The sequence below is a fragment of the Ciona robusta genome, chromosome 3 (assembly GCF_009617815.1).
Source record: "Ciona robusta chromosome 3, ASM961781v2".
In the NCBI taxonomy this organism is placed as follows: domain Eukaryota; kingdom Metazoa; phylum Chordata; class Ascidiacea; order Phlebobranchia; family Cionidae; genus Ciona; species Ciona robusta.
The window spans coordinates 3,282,603-3,294,045 of NC_143237.1; the positions used below are offsets into that span (position 1 = coordinate 3,282,603).

At 34.3% G+C, this 11,443-nt stretch overlaps 1 protein-coding gene across 1 annotated transcript; it reads left to right on the forward strand.

The window, feature by feature from the left end:
• The first annotated feature begins 7,926 nt into the window (after nucleotides 1-7,926).
• LOC149737862 (cyclic nucleotide-gated channel beta-1-like) lies at nucleotides 7,927-11,420 on the forward strand. Its single transcript, XM_089874762.1, has 2 exons — nucleotides 7,927-8,963; nucleotides 9,211-11,420. Exon 2 carries the CDS (start codon nucleotides 9,222-9,224, stop codon nucleotides 10,980-10,982), a length of 1,761 nt encoding a protein of 586 aa, XP_089730888.1. The 5' UTR covers nucleotides 7,927-8,963; nucleotides 9,211-9,221; the 3' UTR covers nucleotides 10,983-11,420.
• Nucleotides 11,421-11,443: the final 23 nt, after the last annotated feature.

Here is an 11,443-nt window from a genome sequence, read left to right on the forward strand (position 1 = left end):
ATGCAGATACTTTAAACTTTTAATGAGACAACTCTGGCCTACATTCCAGGTTCTCTGTTTTGTAAATTAAAAACTAAGTTACCTTCTGTAAAGAAGGACGGGTAAGGAAGCTTGCTGGCTTCATTGGATCGAATGGCTGAAATAAAAAAAACTCTGTTAGTTTCATTTATCCTTTTTTTACTTTATGGATATAATATTGTAGTGACCGCTAAGCATATTTAGAAATTAAGCATTTTTATCACTTACAAGTAAAAACTTTGTAACTCGAAAGCTAGCACGGGGTCTATGGAACATAACACCTGTGTTTAATAACTGTTGTTTGTTTCCTTGTGGTAGTAGGGTCAATTATGCTGTTTTATACACCTCATGCTGCTTATGATTTACCCAGTAACTTAACATGTTAGTGTTTTTCTATATGGCTTACAATTTGGAGAACTCATTTGAATAGTGACTGCCAGGTTGAAGCAATTATCATTAAGTTTCTTGCTCAAAATTAGGCTGCATTGTTAGCAGCCATAAAGGTCATGAGTAATGAATAAAGTAGTTTACCGTTGCCTTGAGAGGTTGCTGTTTGGAACTGGTCTTACTGATGGACTTTTCATATTCCTCAAAACCATATTCAGAGTCAGTTGAAACCTGAACGAATGAACAAATTTACTTGTTTACCCTCGTGTGGCAAGGCAAGGACAGTGGTTATAACACAGGTGTTTTGATTTATACACCTTGTGCCAGTTCACAAGTTAAAATGTATGTAACTTTGTATGTAATAAAGTTTTTGTTTTTTTATGTATGGCTGACAATTTGAACAACCTATTAGTGACCACTAGGTTGGAGCCATTGTTGTATTTTTCAGACTTGTCGTTTAAAAATGTGGTACCTGTTTAAAAATGTGGATAGTAATTGTAAACAACAGTACTTTATAAGGTATATATCAAACATCAAACATATAGGTCAGATAAAGTAACTTACGTCGGTATTATAATTTTCCTTCTTTGGAATCTAAAAACAAAAAAAACAACTAAAATTTTCATATAATTTAAAGTTAGGTTAATATTTCACTAGCTTGTTAACCAGGTAAAACTACACCAGTGTGGAAACAAATGTTAAATTACCTTCACATGAGCACCATCAATGCTGCTGTTGTCGGACATCTGTGTGGGAAAAAATAGATTATTTTAGTTTTAAGGAAAATATCAAACTTTGAAATGAAGTTACTTACCATGTTTCTATCAAACTCTTGAGGTGGACCCTGGTGTAAGAAAATGACAAATATATAAATTAACAACAATAATAATAACTTGATTTGTCTCTTCGATTATGGTAACGAAGATTTAGAAATATTTTCATCGAAAAATACAGGATATAGTGACAAAACAGATGTTTAAAACAGGCTCAAAGTTAAAAACATATTTACACTTATTTGGAAAAAATTAGCGTGGTCGTTAATTAGTTTAATCTTAAATAATTCAGGGGTAAATGAAATGCAAGTGATTGTAAAAATAAGTGAATAACCCACATATTAAATATACAAAGTAGCAAACCACCAACATACAGTGTGCTTACACCCCACATATCAAATATACAAAGTAGCAAACCACCAACCTCCTCCAACTCTTTCAGCTTCTCATTACGCATTTGTTCGATCTGAAGATTTGCAAAAAAAATTGTTGTGTAAACAATTGTAAACCTAGTTTTTTATTAAATTTTCATGTTATCTTGCTTAAAATATTGTACTGTTTTAAAGCAAAATTTATTACTAATTTAGTTGACAAATTCGGAAAAAATTGTAGTGTTAACAATTATATACTAATTTTCTATTAAAATTTACATGGTATCAACATAAACATAAACTCAAAAGCTTATCAGAATATGTTACAAAGAGCAATTATCAATAAGTGTCTTGCCCCAAGACACATACACCCACAATGGTGGCAACGAGAAGCCTTGAACCTAAAACCTCTAGGTTAGAGGCAGGCGCACTAACTATTATGCCATTGCCAGAATGGTGACACATGTTTAACACAAACATTTACAAGAACAACTAAGACTTTTTTTGTTTAAATAAATACATAAAACCATGAATTTTACAATGTGTTACCTTAGCCATCTTGGCATACGTCTTTTCCTTCTCTTTGGCAATCTGTTTCAAACAGAAAATAAATTGACAAAGTAGAATAATGTAAATGTTATACAATTAATCGAGTAAATGTTAATGGTTCAGTTTAGTCATTTTTAAGTAGCCACACTAATAACAAATGTAGTTTCCTCAAATAGGACTTACCTGCTGCAGCTTTTTCATGGCATTATCCGGCATCTGCTTCGTAATTGCCGACTACAAATGTTTTGTAGATATTAAAAACAAGATGTTATATTTATATCTTACCAACAGAATAAATTCTCACCTTCTCCTCATTTCTCTTTCTTTCCTTCTCTTCTTTCTCTTTCAGCTCTTTCTCCTTACGTTTTTCCTCTGCCAATTCCTCAGGTGTCTGTAAATTGACATGAATATTTAAATTATATATAACCTTTACACAGTAGATATAATAGCAAGTATAGCTACCTTCTTAAGGAACATGGCAGGATCAAATGAATCGGAATCAGAAGAGAACTGGTATATAAAACATCTTGTTATATGATGTCAAACAAAAAGTAAAAACAAGTGTTAAGTACAAGTTTCACAGTATTTTGTTCACTGGAATTACAAAATTTTACCTTGCAGAGGTATTCCTCTTCTTTTTTCTAAAAACAAAAAAAATATAATTATTAATTGGATAAAACAATTATCATTGTGATTTTGAAAACCACGAATTTTAGGTCAACATATCGTTTTACCTAATAAAGAGAAAAACCAAAACTACAAAAGACAAAAATAAACCATTGGTTCTTTTTACCTTAGGTTTCTCCTCTACACTGCTCATTTCGGAAATCTAGAGAAATATCAAAAGATATTAAACACAAAGATCACATAAAACTACAACAGTAACAGCATAGATGTCTCACCATCTCTTCAATCCTGTCTTCCTCTTGCATCTGTGTTGAACAGGAAACAGTTTTTAAAAACATTTTCAATAATATTATTCAAAATTTGTAAGAACTTTTATTTTTTTAATAATAATATTTAAAATTTCTGAGGGAAATAGATTTTTTTATTAAAAAACTTCAGTTACAGTAACAAAGGTTTGAATATTATGAAAAAATAAATAAATGTAAAGTATGGTTAAAATAATGAACATGAAGACAAACGGAAAAAAATGTTTATAAACCACCTTATTTAAATAAAAGGCGTGACCGCCATACCCAACAGTGCTAAAGAAACGACACAAAAACATGGAATACGATTAAAATTACCTTCTTCATTTTCTCAATCTTTTTCTTCTCTTCAGCAATTTCGATCTGTCAGGTTTTAACTAAGTTTAAATTACTTGATATATGCAGGCACAAACATTTATATTTATTAGTGTTTTAGTGATACTACATTGAAAATTGTGCTGTGGTATTTGGTTTGACCAAGTAAGCGGTTTAAAAACAAATTATTTCTGCACAAAATTGAATGAGACAAAGGCAAATACAAGGGGGGGGGGGGTCACGGAGGTCTGGGCCCCCTTTAAATAATATTCTAAAAAAAATTACAGTAATAAGGCTGTCATATTATCGTAATTTGCGTGTTTGATATTAATTTGCGTGTTTGATATAATATTCTAAACAAAAATTACAGTAATAAGGCTGTCATATTATCGTAATTTGCGTGTTTGATATTAATTTGCGTGTTTGATATAATATTCTAAACAAAAATTACAGTAATAAGGCTGTCATATTATCATAGTTCAAAACCAATCTTTCGTGTTTCCTATTATGTGCATTGTTATTTATGTTAGTCAGGGTATGTTTTTATCGAGCACATTGCGTTTTATATGTGTTCATTTTCTAGGCAAAAACTTCCTGACCCCCCCCCCTTTTAATTCCTGGATAGGCCCCTGAAATGAGATGATTCTTATACTTGGCTTGAGTATTTAAGCAGTTTAAAACAAAACTAGTAAAGGGTCAGGAAATGTATAAATGTTTAGTAAACACTAATTGGAGTATTTCATATTATATTTCACCCACCTTTCTTGCTGCAGACTTAGCAGCGTGTTTTTCAAGCAGCTGAAAAATAACAATACAACAGTTAATCAAAAACTTTATGGAAAAGATAAAAAAAATGCACAATCAGGAATTGAAAGCAACATGAAATAGTTTGTAATGACATCTTACCTTGTTTGTCTCATCCATGAGGTTTTTCGATTCCTCATAGTTGTACTTGGTACCAAGCTTAGCTTTTCTCTGCAAATTTATAGTTTAAATTAATACCTTAAATAAAATCGGCATTAACAGCATTGTTTACTTACAGAAGTTTTCTCTGCGGGTTTTTCCGGAGTCTAAAGATTTTAAAAAGAGTTTTAAAACAGCTTTTTGGTATAAAAATGTATAAAATAAAAGAACTTAAACACACCCTCAAAAAATCTTGCAAATGACAGGTGAAAAATTAGTTACAATAAATACGGCGTTGTTATACCAGAAAAAAACAATTTTAAGTTATGTCTGATAACAACAGCATCTCAAAAGTTATAGTGAAGTTATTGACTGAATTAATTCCAATAAACACAATCGAATGCTAAAGGAATTTCATGCAGCTATAATAATTTTGCAAACAAATTATTCATAATACAGTATAAGCAATGTATCATTAATCTTAATGTACCAAATCCTATACTATTTTTTTTTTATGGGTGAGGTCCTTGTCAAGGACCTGGGATTTAGGCCAGATTTGGCCCATTACCCCAACAACCGGAAAGTCCATTTAAGTCCTTCTTGCGACCGGTGCCGCGACACCGCATCGCAGTCAGACGCGTATTATTGGCACCATATTTTATCCTCGTGTGCTTACGAGTTACCATACTTTTCAACTTTGTGTGTGATTTTTATTTGATACGGCTTACAATTTGGACAACCCATTAGTGACCGCTGGGTTGGAGCAATGTCCGTTAAGTGTCTTACCCAAGGACACATACGCCGATCAGTTTTAGTACCGCTGCCGAGCATCGAACCGGGGACACTTTGGTTTCGATGCAGGCGCCTGAACCACTGAGCCACGGCGCCGGACACAAATCCTATACTATACACAAACAGATAAAACAAAGGAAACATCTCTATAGAGTGTACAGTAATATAGGTAATAAGAAAATATTAATGAAATTATGAAATATATAAAAATATCACTTACTGGAAAGTCTGGTTTGAAATCCAGTGAGATCTGCTTTGGTTTTCGCTTTTGAGCGAATTTTTTACGTTGGATCTGAGCTTTCTTCTGAGCCATCTGAACATAGAAAGACAATAAATGAATGAATGTAACTTATTTTATCCTCGTGTAGCCGGAAAACGACAGTCCTTATAACACGGGTGTTCTGCTTTATGCACCTCATACCAGCTTTTGAGTTACCATGTATGTTACTTTGTAGGTGAATATGTTTTTGGATTTTTTTTTTTTTTTTCATGTATGGCTGATAATTTGGACAACCCATAACAAACTGTTATGCTACTGATCTAAGTTGAGGCTTGAAATATTAAAAATGGAAGAATATTTATAACTGATAATATATCTTATTAACTTACCCTTACTTCTTGCGCACACAGATCTTGGTAATCATATGGATGAGGCATCTGGTTTGTAACATTAATTTCATCAGTAAATGACATAAACATTAATTGTTAAAAAAATGTAGAATGCATGTCAGTTGTAAAACAAGATAACTTTAATGTAAAATTACTAAAACTGTTACGTTTGTTATATAAAATAAATCAAACTCATTATACAGTACTGTGGGGTAAGATGGGATACCATTATCCCCTAAATCCCATATATCCTGATGGAGCTTTGACCAATTAACAAAGCTCTTTTACAGTTGTGGGCCATGGTAACATAATTCATAAATATTCTGTTTAGTACCAAATGGGATGAGAAAAGCGAATAAAAACATGTCCCATTTTACACCACTCTACTTTAAACCTAATAAATATCACACTATTTTTGTCTGACAATTTCAACATATTGTAGTTTACCATATGATGGCTAGGTCCTGGCATGCCCATTGGATTGAATCCTGGCTCCATGACCTGAAACTCAGGTCCTTGTGGGATGAGTACGTGCCCATCCTCCGGGTGCATAGCTGGTATTGCCTGTAACATGAATTATTGTAAAAGATGAATAATTGTAACTTGCTTTATCTTCGCATAGCTGGAAAACGACAGTCGTTATTACACGGGTGTTTTTTCATACACCTCGTGCCAGGTTACAAGTTACCATGTATGTTACTTTATTGGTGAATATTTGTGATAATTTGGACTCTTGCCCAAGGACACTTACGGCCACAGTGGTGGCAGCGATGAGCCTAGACCCATTACCTTTTGGTTGAAGGCAGGTGCGCTAACCACTTGGCCACAGCGCTGGACAAAATAATCTGATATGATGTCAATAGATAAATGAGAAACATTCGGACACTTACTTGCACAAATGTTGGTTCAGCAGCGGGTAAACCTAATTTACGACGTAAATTGGCATCTGGGGCCTGCAATGTTAGATGTGTGTGAAAATAATGAAAGCCAAGCTAAGTAAAAAATTTTTCACTACATAGTATATGTTCATTATTTTATAGTTACTGTTGGAGTTTGGAATAAAAATGAAAAAATTAAGGCGCACATTATAGACCTATAGATTTGTTTCTTTTACCAATGTTGGAATAGGTAAATACATGAGGTTTGGAACACATTTATTGAACCTTTAATAATAATATAATCTTTATTCGTTTCTTCGAATACAGTAGGAAAGATTTAGAAAAATTGTGAACGAAAAGACAGGATATAACGACAAAACAACAGTTGTTAAAACACGTTTATACAGTTAAAAACTTATTTACATTTAATTGGACGAAAATAAGCATGGTCACTACACTTTGCAGACAAACAGGTCATTTATGTTTTTATTATTATTATCAAGTTAAGGTGATTTGATATTTTTTGTTTGGTCGCTACATAGTCATAATAAATGAAACAAACATACCGGAACTTCGAAGATGGCGGGTTGGTCGTATGGTGTTAAATGACCAGGTGGTGGGTAAGCCATCTCGGGGTAATCGCATTCCTATCATGTCCAAAATAAAGTTATATTGTAAGGTATAAAATAAAGTTATATTGTAAGGTATAAAATAAAGTTATATTGTAAGGTACATATCCAAAATAAAGTTATATTGTAAGGTATATTCGTGGCACAATGGTTAGAACCTGGAGGACCCTTTAATTAGTGAATGTCCGCTATGTACACAATATTCAGTATGTCCACTATGTCCACAACATTTACTATGTCTGCTACGCCCATAGTAGACATAGCGGACATAGTAAACTAAATATTGTAGACATAGCGGCCCTGCTATGTGCCAGGTAAAAAAATTTAGATTTATTTAAAAACAAGGCAAATCACATACCGGCATGCCCCTTGATTGCAGTGGCGGGAAGGAACTACCTCCGTTTCCACGAGGCTGGAAATACATACAAGGTTAATTCAAGAACATTTAGCATGACAAATATATGGAAAGTGATTTAACCATACCTGTTGTCCCTTCAGCGGTGGGAATGAGCTTCCTCCGTTTCGTGGAAAACTCATTTTTCAAATCTAAATAAAAACACGTATTTTCGTTAGAACAAATGGCGCAGAAAACATTGTTTACATTGCAATGCGAACTACACAGTGTATTTAACGTCGAGGTAATGTTAAATATATAGTTATTTTTATGCAAATATTGCGAAAGTCTAAATTTTTCGCGCGTCAACAGACGAGACGCGAGGTAACAGGTTAGGGCTTTCCCCGCCACAGCAAGAAACTTTGGAAAGTTCACGCAGACGCATGTTGTTAAAATTCATCCCAATTAAATGTGATGCAGATTAATATAAATCATTCACAGCGTACGAAAGGGGAGGCAGGTCTTTAAATGAGACTATGAAACTGTAAAGTGAATACATAAATGACAGACCAAGCATAATTTACAATTATAAAATACGAGCTTACCTTAAATCGAGTGAGTAGCAAAAATTTGCAAAATGTCGTTACAAGCTTCGAACAATTGAAATCAATAGTTGAAGTCGCAATGAAAATAGCTTCAAGTCGCAATATAGAGAGTAATCACCAACAAGTTGGATAATAACTGTCTGTTAACTTCGAAATGTGTACAAGCTATGGAAAAATTTCCGATCGCAGCGTATATATATTGCCGGATTTTTTTTCTGGATTGTGACGTAACAATCATAATACCAAGGAAACATTTTTCCTGCATATTTTTAACCAATGACAATCCAGTATGCAACGTATCTCTTGACAACGAGTTTGCCGCAAAATTTTTCGATTTTGCGGGAATTGGTTGCTAAGAATTTCTGTTCGTAACTATGCACCACCTTTTTTGTGCACCGTTGCCGTTTGCCACGCCCCCTTTTATGTTTAGCATATTTCGTTGTCATGCAAAAAAATGTAAACCAGGGCATGCCTTTTGTACACATATGGTATAAATTTTGACTATTGCTAAATTGTTGTTAAGTGTATGAACACAAGCGTAATACAACGCACGCTTTCGCTTAAAAACACAACACGTGCTTTTACAAAAAAAGTAATAGCGAATTTGCGTATTGTTTTTAATTTGCGTGTTTGATATAGATATTTGTGTCAGCATGTGGGCCATACATCAACACGATATGTTAGTTTCCTGTTCAAGCCAGTTCACTGATCATGCTCAGATTTTAGAAAGAGAAAAAAGCAGATTAGTGGAAATGCCAGATTAATCTTCAAATCCCCCTTCAAGTGCAGTGGTTGTGCATGGATTAAACATATGGCATTGCACATAAATGCAACAACAGTGAGGAGGAGTCATTATACGTTATTAAAGGTATGGTTGAGGTTGTTTTTATAGAAGAATGGTATATATGTGTAGAAAAGAATGTATTAGAAACTGACATAATACATTTGTCAGTCGGGCATCCCATAATACAACATGGCAGTTTATTATCAAATTCACCAAGAAGTACGATGTAATAAGCTGTCTGTGTCTAGAGTCCAGTATTAAAATATGAATAACTTGAACTTATTTAAATTTACTTTTAAAAAAAATTTTAATTATGTATTTTTATTTTTAGAATTTGAAACCATGGATGAAGATGGAGAATTACGTATATCTCCAACTGTGCAAAGAAGTTTTGAAAAATGGCATCGAGTTTGCGAGGCACGTGCACACAGTATGCACCAGCACTTGTTTGAACATGGTGACAGCAGTTCAGATGAAGAAACAAAGTCGGAAGATGTTCGTGCTCATAAACAGGATGATACCATGTTTCAACATGAAGTTGAGCAGAGTTTGTTCAAACAAATTCGTGGATACAGATTCCCCAAGACTATTAATCCAGAAACTGATATGTTATATTTGTTTTGGCAATTTCTTGCTTCATTATCATTGGTTTATAATGCAATCTGCATCCCACTACGCACTTGCTTTCCTTTCCAAACCAGCAGCAATATTTCCGTATGGATGACAGTGGATTATTTGGCCGATATGACGTATATTGTGGATGTATTTCTGTTTCAAATTCGGCGACAGTATATTCTAGGGGGTGTAATGCAAGAAGACCCTATACTAACGAAAAAAGAGTATTTAAAAAGCGAGCGTTTTAAAAAAGATGTTGTCGCAATGTTGCCAACTGACCTGCTGTACATTGCTTTTGGTGTGAAACCTGCTTTTAGAATAAATCGACTTGTGAGAACCAACTCATATTTTGAATTCAACAACCGGTTTGAAATGTTGCTGAAACGAGCATATGTTTATCGTATTGCAAGAACCACTTGCTACCTTCTCTATGTAATCCACCTGGATGCCTGCTTCTACTACTGGTTGTCGTACCTCAGTGATTTTAAAAGTGAATGGGGTTACTTGTTGGAAGGTAACGCTTATGTCCGCTGCTATTTTTGGGCGTTTATGACAACGGTTACTATTGGCAACGTACCAGAACCTGTGACAACAATTGAATATCTTGTCCAAATATTCAATTATTTTGCCGGGTTGTTTATTTTCTCAATTGTGATTGGTCAGGTTCGCGATTCAGTGCATTCTGCCACAGCTGAACAAGAAACTTACAGGTCACAGAAAAATTCAACAATAGATTATATGCAGAAGAATCATATTCCTGTGAGAATTCAAAACAAAGTGAGGCTCTGGTTTGAATATACATGGAACACCCAGAGGATTTTGGATGAAACTGCCTTGCTGAAACAAATGCCAGATAAAATGCACACAGATTTGGCCATCAATGTTCATATGGATGTACTAAGTAAAGTTGAGATATTTAAAGAATGTGATAAACAACTTCTGTATGATCTGTTGCTCCATTTGAAACCAATCCTCTACTTGCCAGGTGACTATGTGTGCAAGAAGGGTGAAGTTGGAAGGGAAATGTACATTATAACAAATGGCATGGTACAGGTGGTAGGAGATACATCTTCTGTGGTCTTTGCTTCCTTACATCCTGGGACTGCTTTTGGGGAGATAAGTTTGTTGGCCGTTGGAGGGGGTAACCGTCGCACTGCCAATATTTACAGTCCAGGTTACACAACTTTATTTATTTTGTACAAAAATGACCTGAATGGGGTTCTAAAAAATCACCCTGAGGCTCAAAAAATACTGAAGTCTAAAGCGAGAAAAATGCTGAAAAAAGACAACTCCAAGAAAAAGCCGGCTCCACCTGTGTCTACCGTGCCCACCCCTGTGAACACAAATGGTGGCGGCGGTCTAATAAAGACAATTTTGCACGTGGCAAAAATGACTAACATTGATTTGAAGCATCTCAAAACATTTAGTTTAAAGAATAAAAATGCCGCTGATAAAACAGAAAAGGAAGAACGCAATAAAGAAGATTAAAACTTTTGTAAAAGTGTCATTTGCTTATTTATTGGGTTTAATGGGTTCAAGGCTCGTCTCTGCTACCATTGTGGGCATATGTGTCCTTGGGCAATTGCTTCAATCCAGTGGTCATTAATGGGTTGTCAAAATTATCAGCTAAACATAATAACAAAAATCCAAAAAACATAATCACCCACAAAGTAACATGCTCGGTAACTTGTAAGCTGGCATGAGGTGTATAAACACCCCTGTTATAAGGACTGTCGTTTTCTGGCTACGCGAGGATAAAGTAAGTTATATTCATTCATTCAATATAAAATAACAGCGTTATCATGTTTTTAAGCTGGTCTGCTGGTGTTCACCAAAGTCTTGTGTAGTTTGTACAATGTTTGTTGTTATTGGCAAATGTTCATAATAAAACAAAACAAATGTTTGCAATAAACCAGTATACTGTGAGTTGTTTGGAATATTTTTATGCT